Source organism: Ascidiella aspersa, chromosome 8 (assembly GCF_963924565.1).
Source record: "Ascidiella aspersa chromosome 8, kaAscAspe10.2, whole genome shotgun sequence".
NCBI classification, from domain to species: domain Eukaryota; kingdom Metazoa; phylum Chordata; class Ascidiacea; order Phlebobranchia; family Ascidiidae; genus Ascidiella; species Ascidiella aspersa.
In genome coordinates this window covers 13,635,641-13,650,355 of record NC_139454.1, presented here as the reverse complement: position 1 = coordinate 13,650,355, position 14,715 = coordinate 13,635,641, and the positions used below count along the sequence as shown (strand labels likewise).

The 14,715-nt window shown below is 35.4% G+C and overlaps 1 protein-coding gene across 1 annotated transcript in view; it reads right to left on the bottom strand.

Annotated features, from left to right (window-relative positions):
• Positions 1-4,178: 4,178 nt before the first annotated feature.
• The window catches only part of LOC146136227 (FHF complex subunit HOOK-interacting protein 1A-like), a 47,595-nt gene continuing 37,058 nt past the window's right edge, over positions 4,179-14,715 (bottom strand). The window contains exons 18-23 of the mRNA XM_083395526.1: positions 14,299-14,471; positions 13,974-14,122; positions 13,228-13,406; positions 12,920-13,091; positions 6,344-6,441; positions 4,179-6,096 (exon numbers count right to left, since the gene is read on the bottom strand). Of these exons, the coding sequence (XP_083251652.1) occupies positions 5,869-6,096; positions 6,344-6,441; positions 12,920-13,091; positions 13,228-13,406; positions 13,974-14,122; positions 14,299-14,471 (999 nt within the window). The 3' untranslated portion in view covers positions 4,179-5,868. The remainder of the gene's footprint in view (positions 6,097-6,343; positions 6,442-12,919; positions 13,092-13,227; positions 13,407-13,973; positions 14,123-14,298; positions 14,472-14,715) is intronic.

Sequence of the window (14,715 nt, the reverse complement as noted above, 5' to 3'; positions counted from 1 at the left end):
GGCTATTCAACAATATATTCTCAGGCTATTTTTTCTTGTGTATAAATATCACGTTTAAACTTTAAAAGGCGACATCATGAAATACATGTAAGAAAATAATAACAATATATTATTATATTTATTCATAGCTTCCAGTCCACGACTGTCAAACGGCGTAAATGCAACCCTTATTACGTTACTAGATCTATAGAAATAAAATAAGCTGACTTTGTGGGGGGCGAAGGTTAATCACGTCCTAAAAGTACTAACACTATAGTAAGTTTATAGCTATCTATAAAAGTGCCAGAGTTCCTTCACGCCCATAATCAACAGTAAATTCAATTTTTAATCTCAACAGCATTAACCTGACCAAATAAAACCAGGATCTACTGCGTCTGTCATGCCAATGTCGTTATCTCCCCCGATATAAAGTCAATTGGCCTTTCCCCTTTTTTCCCACGAAGACGCTGGAAACGCATCGGAAGAACCCTGTCTCCTTCCAAATGTTAGACACTGCGACGAAAAACGTGCCTTCGAATGGATTTAAATCGTCTTGTTTAAACGGAGTAAAACCATAAAATTATTGTATTACACAGCATATATTTGAACTCTGCGTTTATTTTTAAGTAGTTTAAAAAGTCATCACCATTGCACGGAGCTAAATATTAGGTAAAAGTTTTAAATTTAAATTTAAAACTTTGACAAACGAAAAACGAAAATAACGCGATTCTAGAAAAATTAAAGTAGGAAAAATCAAAGAAAGTGTTACAACGGTAACAACACCTTTAAATGTAAAATAATGTGCAAAATGGAAAGCAAAAAAAATAATTAAAAATAAATAGGGTACTAACCAAAAACAGAAGGACATTTAGTCGCATATCTATTAAAAGTGACGGAAGAAGTAATAAGGAATAAAATACAATAGTCTAATGTTTTGCCAGGGTGACAGAGTGGAGACAGGTGGCACACGTTTGGCCACTTTAATATACTCCATTTGGCATTTAATAACATTTCGAACGACCCGGTACGTCAGCGCCGTCGACTAACTTAGTTATAATCGACGACATGTTTGCACCGTGGTAGAACAAGCAATGGAAGACACGACCTTTTCACTGCCGCCAGCTTGGGAATTTGTCTTTAAATTAAACCATTTGTTTTTTGTTGTTGTAGCCTTTTTGTTGGTTGTTGTAGCAAACCAAGGGAACGGCTTAGGACAGTCTAGTTTTGCGACTCGCGGCCATTTTGTTTAGCTCACGATGTCTCCTGTGGAAAAACGCATGTAAGTTATGCGCAAATTTCGCTTTTTAAAATGTTTTTTTACCGATTTGTGTACAGGATTGTTACCTATAATTTTAATACGTTGTTGTTGAGGTTTCGTAACATATTAGGCCTATATAAGATATGGAAAAGCAAAAGACTTAATTTTAAACGTGAATACAGGTAGAACGGATAAAACGCTTATAGGTAATTTAGGCTACATTAACCCGTTAAGGGCTAAAGCATTATAACCGACTTGCGACACATTTCTATTGGTCTAAATTAGCATCGAATTGAAGCTCTGGGCCAGTTATTTTAAAGCAGGGGTGTTTTTAAACTCGATTTACCAACGAAGGAAATGTAAACAAGCCCTTTGGCGAAAATTCGAAGGAAAGTTTAGGTCTACACCTTCGCTTTTCACGTAAATACACTTAAGGACCTTTCCTTAAAATAGAAATTGTTCAGTGATATGACAACAACAAAATATGATAAATTTTTGTGTGTACATTCTTGTGTTGTGTTTAATTTTATAGTTAGGCAAGGCTATAGCTTCGGTCTGGCGAAATTGAAACATTACCGACTTAAAAAGCTTTTTCATCACAGCGATAAATATGAACAATGCAAGGGAAAGGAAGCGATAGGCATCGCAGGACGTTTTAGGTCGCTGCCCATCGTGTAATTTGCATCGTTACTCTTCGGATTTCTTTGAACTGGCGGCGAAAAGCTGAATGCTCCAACGGTCATTCTGAAAAGCAAGCGGAAGCGCTGGCCATTTCACGCATGGTAAGTCATGTTCTTAGCGGCCAACCGTATCGACGGCCCAACGTGTATTCGGTTCATACAAGGACGAATTGGGAAGATAAATACTTTTATTTCATCAACAGGATGAATTTTTAATGGAATATACCGTTATATTAAAACCTTATTGTAGAGCATATATTTGCCTACTAGTACATGTAGCATGATTTAATAATGATTCGTTTTTATTCTGTAGAATTGTAGCAAAGGAAAGCGTTCAACAGTGTAGCGCATTTCTTAATTAGGCGATATGTGCGAGCAGGGTTTTTTTTAAGGTTTGGTTTGGGTGACCGCTAAGTAGTTTTAAGAGACCGCAAGTGTTTCATTTAAATACCAAAATGTTGCAAGTCCAAAATTTGGGAAACCGCTGGAGAAATTTGGGGGACGGTTTCGGTCCCCCAAAACACCTTAAAAAAAACACTGTGTACGAGAACATGAACTAAACTAATTTTCTTGCCAATAGGTTTTCGTGTTTTCTATCTATGACACCAAAGTTTATATGTGTAATTTTACAATACGTAGCGCTCGATTTCATAGATGCCACATATCTTTATCGCGATCGTATGGCGACTTACGGCGCAGGGATGTTTTTTATTCGTCTTGCGTTGACCGCCCACTGTGTCGATTGAGCGTTTGTTAACGTTGGCCAAATGCCGTGAATTATTGCCCAATCTGTCGACAATGTGCGCTTAAAAGCAATTACTATGATCTGACACACACTTCAAAAGACTTCATTTATATTTTTTCTACTGAGGTTTATCGATAATTTCAACTACAATATATGTGGCTGCATAAAAGTAAAGCTTGTAAATAAATATGTGTTTTGCAATATATGAAATGCTTGTTATTGTGGAAAAATAAATCGACTATTGTATTTTTCTTTTTGATATGTCGACATCAGCAAGAGACAATGTTGAATATATGTACAGGAATCAAACTTATCGAACTGATTCATTGGGGTTCTATAGCCTGCCGAAAAACTTGCGAAAACCTATAAAACAAGACTAAAAGCTGCTTAGCTTGTCTGGCATTATTTTGCGGCTTTTTGTTCCCAACAAGCAAAATTACACCATTGGATTCAACGTTAAAAATGGTCCATTAGCTGACATAAGGTATTAGCTATAAGTGATTACCAAAGTTCGAGCTGAACCTAATGCGATAAACTAGTCTTGGGTGTTTAATTCTGCCGGCTCGTGTCTACCATATTGCTCTAATGAAGATAGAACACAGTTGAAATGTTGTTTAACATAATTCAAACTTTTTTTAACTGAACGGCAATTTTAAAAATAAGACTATGTTTTTTTTAATTTTGTAAACCATTTATCTACATCTTCAATCAATTTTGATTTGAAATAATTTTGAGAAATTATGACCTAACGTGTAATATTTAAAAAAAAAATTGACTTTTTTACAAGTCAAAAAATAATCAAAAATAATCTCCCTAATTATAACTACATACGACACTATTAAACATAAACATGTGTACAAATTTTAATGTATTTTTCAGTAGTCATATTAAAAACAGTAGTTTGAGAGGACATTTTTTGCATACCAGTTCGACAATTATAGGTAAGACGTGTACATTATGTAGGCCCATCATAGGTAACAACTTACAAAATATATGTCTGATAAAAATGGATCACGATTAGTTCAAAAGGAAATAACGGTAGTGTGCATGGTTTACCCGATGATTTATGATCTCAAATTGACAAGCGGCACGCGGTTTTACGGTACGAGAATCACACCGCATAAATATGTCACAGACAAAATGTTTTGCTCTAGTTATTTCAACCGGATGCTATATTTAACAATCCACAAACACGGGCCAACAAATTAGTTACTTGCTTGGCTAACGGTAATGTAAAATGACAATCATGCCGCACTGAAATTTACCATTGTTTTTCTACTTTTTATTCCATCAAAAACACCTTTGTCGTTTGTGACACAAGATAAATTTTGGTCTTGCTGCGTAAACGCGACATAAGGAGCTGAGCGAAAAACATAGGTCTGTTGGGAGCTAGGCTTCAGACTTGACTGACGTGGTGCATTTGTTATTGTCGATCGGCGGCCAATTACGCTAATTGCTTCTGTCGGGCGGCGTTGGCACGGGGTGGCAAGTGAACAGCAAGAAACGATAGGCAAGACAATAAAAGCCCATCCTAATACTTGGCAAGCTCACTGGCGACCAAAGTCGACCGGTTCGCCATAAATGCCAACCTTGTCAAACCGAGAACTTTAGTAGATTTATGCATGCACTTATTTTCGTGATAGGTACAACAAAAATTGTTAAAATCAAACCGAAGATAGGCTGTAAATACGGAAAGTATAACAAGGTTAATATTTTACATTTACTTTCATTGTATCCCACAATGCAAACGTCAAACCCTTCCGACGTGTCAAACCAAATCGCTTTTCTGTGTTCAAGATTTTAAATCATTTCGCGTCGAACTGCGTTTTTCATCCCCAACTCGTTATAACCAGCGTCATAGCACGAAAGAAAACCATTAGACAAATTAGTTCGCTTAGCCTTGTTGTCATTGAGGTGGGCCAGAATGAAACGGTCCGTAGGGACGGGGCAAGGCTACGCGATTGCATTATCGCAGTCCACGATTTAGATTTCCCATGCCATTAAACTGAGAATAGGAGATAAGCGCAATTAAAACAATTACAGAATAAACGATGCGGGAGAGTGTCAAAAAATCGACAATTTAATAGAATTTAGCTTATTGAAATTATATTTACATTTACGTAAAGTTAAAACCACAATGTATATTCTGTTTATGGAATCCATACTCTACAAAATGATATGATTTTTTATTTTCTGTAATAGCATATATAAGTGGTACAGACAACATCACAAAAATCTGTACCAATAATTACCACGATACTCATGCATAGAAAATATGTTTACTCACAAAAATTATATTGATACAAAATGGGCAACAATTTATCAGGTAAAGTTTCACTACTAGATGTTAAACCAAAAATAATAAAAAAAACATTAAAATAATGTACAAGTTTGTACATATACAATACACTATCCATAATTACAGTAAATATATACATAACTATATTGTTTCCTGTCCATAAACCAAAACAACGCAACGCGCTGGATGAACATAATTTGTGATGGTGCTTATTTATATTTTCCAACGACAAGTTTGATTTTGGGCACTAATATGCTTGCTTAATGAAATTATACACAGAAAATGTGACGCCGTTAACATCCATATCTCCTCTAATTGAACGGCTTTCACCGCCTGTAAATGTTGGCCATTACGCAATAGCAAACATTTTTTGTAAATTAGTGACGCCTTGATTTTAATTAAAAACCAACAGTTTAATAAACCATAATAACAATAAAAACGGTTTACCAGACGCATTGTATATAGTTTTAAATAAGCATGTTTAGTAAGCTGGTAAACATATCGACTGGGACCGAGTCCCAGGGTATTTTATGAAGAACTCATAGAGCAGAGCAATCAGCAGTTCACAGCTGAGAATAAGTACTCCTTTATTTGTCACTTTAGAGATCTGTTGGGGGACAACGGAGTATCTCAGGTTAAAAACCTTGACATACAATCCTAATACACGCTCCCTTTACTGAATTTCTGTAAATTTAGTCCGGTATGATATTTAAAGATAAAAAAGGCACTTAGTTACGACTCGTCTGTTTAGTATGAGTATATATATGAGTTGAAACTTATTTGATTATTTATCTAAAAATCTCTTGAGGTACAAATGTTTGTTTTTTAGAATTATTGAAAATTTGTTTTTATAAGACAGATAAATATAAAGTTTCTAGGGAGCGAATACGGCATGAAATTAACAAGCTCAGACGACTGCGTGTTCTTGAGCAACGGCAGCAAGTTCTTTGAGAAACTCAGCAAGAACGATGCTAGCGTAGACTGCATTCTTGGTTTGAAGCTCCCTTAGCTTACGTTCTTCCCTTTCACGTTGACGGTTTGATTGCTTCACGTAAAATTGCGAGGCGCTCGATTGAGTTGCGCCATCTTGTGACTCACTTGCAGCACTTTCGTTGCTTCTACTGCGGTTTCGACCCTATTTTGTGCAAAATGTAAGTCATAAAATCGCGTTAGAATTATGCTAAAATAGGCACAAATACAATGTTTTCGTTGAAATATCCCGAAATGTGGCTTTTGTATTGTTAGTAATACCTCTCTTTTAGTAGTTTCACCCATATAAAATTTACACTTTTTGTGATGTTTTTTTTGTTTTTTCACGACGCATGCAGTTTGTTTAACCCTAGACCTAGAGGATTTCTGCATAAACATCGAATTTTATTTACCACCTCTAGCAAAGTTTCCAATCGAGGTAGGATTGATTTCTTCTTGGTGTCCTTTGGCTTTCGTCTCATAAACATATCTCCAAAGGTTCGATTTTTAACTAAAAATGATAAACAAAACTTTTAAAACAAACGTGACAAAGTTTTGGACTATGCTTTTTTTTTAATTTTTGGGCATACTTTTTAAAATATTACATTTAGCAATACCGCCATTGCCGAAAATGCACTACAATTACACAAAAGTAAAGCAATTAATACTTTATTCAGGCAAATCGGATACAAACAATTTATAAATGGGACAAGGTAATAACAATTAAACAATATTCACAGCTGGTACATTTCTAACAACTAAATAAGTATGCCGTTAGAAGATGACTAAAGAAATGCACAGTTCCGCGTCTTAAGATCGCAACACCGCAATTACAAAATAACTACAAGTAAAGAAATACCCATTGGGGCGTGCAAGGCCATCACCGCAACATCATTCAAAACGAAAATTGCTATACTTTAAAAGCAAACTAAATTAGTATAAAGCACATTTATCAGTCAATCACTACATGGGTGTATGTTTCTAAATAACTACAACTCACCAATGCTTTCAATTCCAAATAATAGCATATTTGCTGAATTAAATCCTGTTTTTATAACCATCGTAACGAAAAATGGTTTAGTCAGCCAAATTCGTAATTCACGTCAAACTGCGAAAACGCTATATTATTTTTAAGAAGCTAAACTTCATAAAAAAGGATTCGTTTTACAATTTTGTGCTTTTTGTAGCAAATATGCCAAATATGTATTATGCCTCTTTGCACAATTATCGCGGAAATCAAATGTCACTGATTAATCAATGCAAATCAACCTAAGCTAACAAAAATAATTAATTAATTCATGAAGACATTAATATTTATAAGAAGTAAACAAATTTCTCTGTAACATTTAATGAACGAGTTTCTTAATTGTTTAGTAACACAAACGGCTACGTTAAAGTCCACGATTGCAACCCTTGAATGATTAACCAAAATTCAAAATCGTAAGGTTAAAGGAAAAAGGCTGCCGTTTACCGAAATAGCAAAAAACAGATTAATTATAAACTATCGTTTTCTATTTAAATTTTGGTTTACATTACCGCTGTCCGTGAATGTAAAAAGCATATGTAGAGTCCTAACAGCAATAACAGGCAAAAAAGCATTTCATTTAATAATATGGTTATACGTTTGATAACACTATGGATGATTGTGTACTGTAGACTGGACATTTTTTTAACCAAACAAACGCATTCTAGCTATACTGCCTTCTTAGTTAAACTCATTTCAAAATGAAAAAATCCTGATCGGTCCCTCAACATTTTAAAAACAAAATTATTTACTAAAATTTACTAGCCGATTCATAACGTCTCTGAGTTTGGTTTTGGCCCGCGACTCAAAAAAGGTTGACGGTCTCTGCTCTACACTGTTAAACAAATTTTTAAACTAAAAACGGAGAAGTAATCGTAATTTTACCATTAAAAGAACAGTTACGTGTGAAAGAACAGCTAGCAAACATGACGAACTCACTGTTTAGGGCAGATGTTCTCAAACTTTTTTTTTTAAAGTTACGCAACGGTCCCCCAGCAAGTTTTTTGATTGCTCACGGCCCCTTAAATATATACACAAATAAACACAAAATAACACGTTGTTTTAATGGTATCAATGGGGCGGGTGCACTTGCTTATTTGCTACCAGCTCGGCTATGTTAACCTCTAGCGAATCACTTTTTTTAAGTGAAGAAATCACGAACAGTTTAAAAACCGTGACCGTACAAGCCCCAGTGGCAGCGCAGCAAACTGTAAAAACGTAATTATCATTAGAACAACGCAAATTGTTTTCTTCAGGGCGTCGTGTTGAAAAAAGTTTGACAACCACTGGTTTAGTTTAGGGTAATTACAATGTTTCACGCAACAAAAGTTTTGTTTTTATGATTTACAATGACAAGAAAACGGCAAGACCTACTTGCAAAACATTGTAAATTAAATACGTGGATCAAATTTCAAGGTATTTTTTAAATGATGTCGTAAAGTACAGGCAAAAATAGTTTGTATTAGAAGGCTGTTTCCTTAAGGCAAACCTTGCAGGATTCCTATTTCAAATAAACCTTTAGTTTTATTTTTTTTAGAAAGCAAACTTTATTATTGCTTAAGTTGAACCCCAAATCGCTAAAACAGGGATGAGACTTTTTTTTAATTCTGTGTCCTCAGCATATCCCCGTGATCATGCAGTTTCTGTTATATTATATTTTTTTTAATTTAAATTAACACTCAAGTTTTGTTGTTAAACATCAAAATAAAATGCAAAGCTTAATAATCTGAGTTTGCTTCTTTAAAGTGTTTGAACTTATTGCAGCATATTTTAATAAAGATAACTGCCTGTTGTAATTTTTTGTAAATTTTAAGGTAAGTATGTACTGCACAAATGTTATTTTCCTTAATGGTGAAAATAACGGCCCAAATAGACGTTAAAAGCGACATGCTTTATTAAGGTGCGCAGCAAAAAACGAGGAGCGAGGTGTAAGCCACCTGCACCTTGCTGCGCACCTTTTTATCTATCTTTTTGCGACGCTTGTTTCGCACTTTTTTGTCATTCTTATCATTTCTTGGTGCGACCAAAGTGTGTATTAACGGGTGCAACCGATGTGGCCTTCATATCACTGATGATGGCATTAGAAATTTCAGAAACGTTTGAAAATAAAGCATGTCGCTTTTAACGTCTATTTGGGCCGTTATTTTCACCATTAAACTTATGAACAGATCCGTATATAGTGTTCCAAAGTTATTTTCCTTCTTTTCCGAATTCCACTACTGAAACAATAACGAAACATAATCAAACAATTTTGCTTAAATTTCACAATCCTCGCGTGACCTCACATGCTATAGTGATACACAGATTCGCGAGGTAATATCGTGGTACCAGGCGCCTATGAAATGCACGAATGTTTAAAACCCATTGGGGTACTGAATGTGTTAATTTAGTATTCCTTAAGTAATTACTAACGGCTAAAGATGTTGCAAGACCGCAACACACATGGTCCGTATGATTTTGGAGTTTATCCAAAATCGGAGTTTTACCATGTCAACAGAAAATAAACGGCGTCTCACAAGGCTCAGTCCTGGCACCTCTACTCTTCAACATCTACACTTATGACCTGCCGGGAATCGTCTTAAAAAAAGAATGCTTATGCTTACGATATAGCCATCTTACATGTCTCTGGAGATTGTAAGTCATTGAAAACCTTAACTTAGGACATGACAGCCTTCGCTAACTAAAATTTAGACTGGCGCTTAGTAATGCAAAACTGTTAGGGCAGCCTACCACCTAACCACAGAGAAGCAAAACTTAACTTGGCTTTATGCCGCTGCCACTATCACTGCGGAAAAATAACATCACGTATCGTAATTTTGTCGATCGACGAAAACAGGCTGGGCTGCATGCGCCCCAACACTGGGAACAGCAACCTTTGGTCTGGTTTCCTCAACCGCTGAGCACTGCGCACCTGCCTACGCTCACCTTTCGGTCTACTAATGATACGTTAGCCGTAATAGTTGGTCAAAAAGCAGCTTAGCTTCTGAAGGGCTAGATCTCAGTTGTTAACACACATATGTGTGTGCATGTTTCATTGAATAAATGATATGGTACTGTGGAGTGTGGATCCCCTTAAATATCCAGTTGCTTGTACTAACAAATTATGCAAGCATTGGCGTATGGTTGTTTCTCGACTCGCTCGTCTCCGAGCCGTGTAGCTCAGTTAGTAGAGCGACGATCCCGGCTTTGGGCGTAGAGTGGTATGTAAATGCGAATAAGAGGTTTATGTGTGTGCACCTCTAGGGGCCTTTGTTTGGTGTACATGAAACCTAAAATATTGTTACGTCATCGTTTTAGCTCTCAGTAGCTATCGACTCCTATCTAGCGGCAGAAAACTTTAATACAGAATTAGCTCATATTCGCTTGCTTTGTCCAGCTCGCGTAGCGACTGACACGGTGTTGCGCGTTTTATTGCCACTAGGCGCGTACAACTTCCTTTTTAGAAAGATGCTTCTCTTAGTAAAATAACTTATTGCTCTTACAAAACAACATATTATACAACCGCAAATATAAATGCGAAATCTGGAGACAATGTACAGTTGTACAACTCTCTGTTAACACCTGTTACGCATGTTGGTCCAGCCAAATACATCTACACCAGGCCTGCACAACTTAAAATTGTACAAGGGCTGCAGCAAGCGAAATACTAAAGTTAAATGCATTTTTAGGGATTTCGTTACCAAGTTGCGTCATAACATCAAGCAGGGCTGCGGAGTCAGAGCCGGACTCGGGACTCGAGGAGTTGGTTTTGCTGGAGTCGGACTGGGGACTCGGGACTCGGGACGCGGGTAAGACCACGTAAAACTACCTGGGTCCCGAGTCCGACATGCGCATGCGCAGTACCAAATTTAAAAACTGATATAGCCGCCAACTGAAATTTGTAAAGGTGGAATAGCATATGGTGGAATATTTTCTACCATGTATTGTGAGTGAATAAATTGCACGACGACCCTGTAAGTGAATTGCTAAATATCCACGTTATTTTAGTTACGTAAATTGGTGGAATACAGGCTTTAAAGCAAGGGCCGGACTCGGGACTCGACGAAATCGCACATTTGACAGGGGTCGGACTCGGGTTTATTTTTTGGGCCGGAGTCGGACTCGGGTTATTTTTAACCGACTCCGCAGCCCTGACATCGATGCATACAAAAAAATCTTAGGAACAGTGTGTTTATTTGCTTAAACTGGCAAAATTTTCGATTTAAAAGGTTGCGTATTATGCAGATAAAAGAGTTTTACATATTCCTCTAAAAAACATATTTAAAGTCTGTTTTAACAGTGATTACACGGATCAAGGCAAGGTAAAAAATTACAGCGTAAAAGTTGGCAAAAGTATAGCAACCATAGGCGTAAAACGACATTTTCGGCCCATATCTGTACTTGCTTGCAAAAACAAGTTAAGGAAACTATAGAACAGGGGCTTCCAACCCGCGGCCCGCGGCCTGTGGCCCGTTAAACTTTCCGCATTTCATGTTAATTCTCACTAGTTAATACGAAGACAATTTTTGTTACATTAGTAACGTTTTTTTACTAAAAATCTAGCAAGTGTAAACAACAGACGCTTAGATGTCTATATGCGCAATATTTAAAAAGAAGACTTTGTTTTTTCTTTCAATATTTCCATTCAACAAGAATCTGTGGTTGCAGCTAGTTATTTTGTGGCCGAAGCGATTGCGAAAAAATGCAAGCCATTTTTTGATGGTGAATTTGTCAAAGAAGGTTTACTACGGGTTGCTGATGCCAACGCCTATAGGCGTTGCTGATACCATCTGTCCTGACAAGTAAGAACAATTAAAAAAAATAAGTCTTTCTAAACAAACCATTGCGCAAGGAGTCGAAGAGTTAGAAACTTTCCTAAAAAGAGCCTTGCGACAGACAACATACATACCGCTCAGTTAGCCATATTTGTGCGTGGGGTTGGCCAACATTTTGATGGTATAGCAGAATTAGCTTCTATGACCTCCCTGAAAGGGACCACACCAAAAGCAGTGATTTACTGGAAGCTGTTATAACATGTTTGAATGGTCTGCAAGTTTTCTCCAGAATGAAGTACGCTAAATCTCCGGAGAGGTCACTGATATCTGATAGTCACCTGGAGGATTCTCCGCGTGCTGCCACAACTTCATTTGAGCCAAAAATAACAAGTCTCGTTCGTAATAAGCAATGCCAAGTTTCGCATTAATGTTTTGTTTTAAAAATAAATCACGATTTTTAAAGGTGTTTTTTGTAGTTGATTTTTTTATTATTGTAACCTTATTGAATTGTGGCCCGCGAAAAATTTGAAAATCAAATTTGGCCCTTTACACAAAAAGGTTGGACGCCTCTGCTATAGAACATGCGACGAATATGTTAAATCACGAACCAAAGTAAAATTAATAATATTTTAAAGTAACCCTGTTAAGTAACGCTATATATAACGGCCCGCTTACACAAAATAAAATAAACATTAACAATCTTTAAACTTTTTCTGATGACATCAGATTTTTTCTTTCTTTGGGCGTAAAAACAAATTCCGGCATTCGTTTTTATGCCACTGATCTAAGTACTATTTTTTACCATTTTTTGGAGTTTTAGTTTTAGGTATAGGTATTGTATATTCGCTCTAAGTTAATTTGTAAAATAAATGTGACCATTTGGATTTTTTATTGCTTTACTCACTTCATAAATTTGTTAGTTTCAGTTAAAAAAATTATGATGTGGTTTCCATGACAAATGTTAAAATTGAATATTAATAATATTCACATATTAGCAAAATAAAGATGAAACCTGGAAAAGCGACAATGTTTTTGGCATAAAAAAGTCCCTAAAATGCTTCGGCGATTAAAATAGAAGGAGAATTTTTGACAATTCTACGCCACGTTATATATTTTGTAGCAATATAGTAAAATCAAATAATTTTATAATTACTACTGTTTAATATTTATTGTCATACTTATTGAAAAATAAATAAATTAAAAGCAGTTACTTTTTGGAACTGGCATTGGCTTTTCCTGTACCGTGTTGCGTGTTCTTGCATCAGGTGATAATGGAATAGTTCCTCTAGCAAGCAAGTACTTCTGGGCTCTCTGTACAAGCACGTCAAAGTCACTGACCTTTGCCGCAAAATTGTCGATTTTGTTTCGTGCACTGTTCAACACCTACAATATAATTATATCGTAGCTTTATAAACGATTAGATGGAAAATACAATTTTACCTTTAGAAATAGAATAAATTTGTATTTTTTTTACACGTGATAAACAATAATAAGAATAAATATAAAAATTTGAGCTTACCTGGTAAAGAGAACGGACCGACGGATGAAAAACCATTTGGGTGTTGAGAAGAAATGAGCGAAGTAAAGGTTGGGGGTAGCAGGCGAGGCGAGTCATAATACCAGTGAGTAATAAATTCTCATACAGAGAATTGTTGATCATCTGGTCAAGTTTGGCAAATAATGTTCCAATTAATGGACCTGAAAATATTAAGCTTGATATAAAAATAGCTTTATATGTAGTACATACGAGTTTGACAGAAAGTAAATTATACTACTGCTAATTGTATTTGTGATATAACAATTAATATCTTATTGGTTCTCAATGCAAAGTTTTATTGAATTGTAGCTGTTTGTTATAAATAAGTGCTGATATAGTTGATTGGCTTTACTAGTAAATGTTACAAACAATCAATTTGTTTATTTAAAACTAAAACATGTGTCTTGAGAGGTACTTGCAAATTCATTATCTACCATACTTGAATCAACGACTAGGTGTTTGCACACTTTTTTCGCAAATTTTTGTCTGAAAAACGTATTTACAATTTATCCAGTAGTTGTTATAGGTGTATTTTAGTAACATATTTTTATCAGTGAAATACAAAATAAGCAATTTTTTGTTTGAATAGAAATTTGGTCAAAATCATCTAAAGGTATTTTCTGGATAAAAGCGCAGTGCGCATGTGGTTAAAATTAAAGGAAATAATGCGCATGTGGTAATATTAGGGGAAATAAAACAATTTACTGAACAACTTGTTTTAAACTCACCAGTGTATGGCAAACCCTGTAACTTAAGAGGTTGCGCAGGTATAATTGATATTTCAGTAGGAACATAATCACTACATGGCTCGTAAAAAGATGATGAAGTAATAGAGGAAGTGTCATCCAACTCATCATCTGTATTCTCAGTAAAATTGCTAAAAAGACATGCTAGTTACACAATTATCTATAAAATATATTAAAGTTTTAAATTAGGGGCATCAATTAGTTTTTTTGATAAAATTACAATTTTGTTTTAAATAACCTTATTAAGTAAATAAGATTTGACGAAATAACCAAGTCAAATCAAAATGTATGTGTGATTTTAACTCACCAATAATTGTGTGAAAAATCAGTGCTTGTGTCTTCAATTGTACCAGATACTGGTTGCATATTAGCGAATGTTTTCACGGTTACGTCTGTCATGTCATCAGTGTTGACAGATACTTGACTCATAGTATCATCATTGTGATTACTGCTAACCTCACACTCAACCTGTAGAGTAAACTTAGTAATTCGTGTAAAGCCATAAATATCAAAATTATAATTTTTTATCACACAATACAATGCATACATAAAATGAAAAGTTGATGATATAGTAGTTGTGCAAAACCATATCCAAAAACATGTTAAAGAGGTGCCACAATTAATAAAATACTTGTTTTGTTAGTTTAAAGAATGTTAGAATTGCGTGTTTTATTTACTCAACAAATGTAGCTAGCCAACAATTAGGTAAAAACACTTTTTTAAA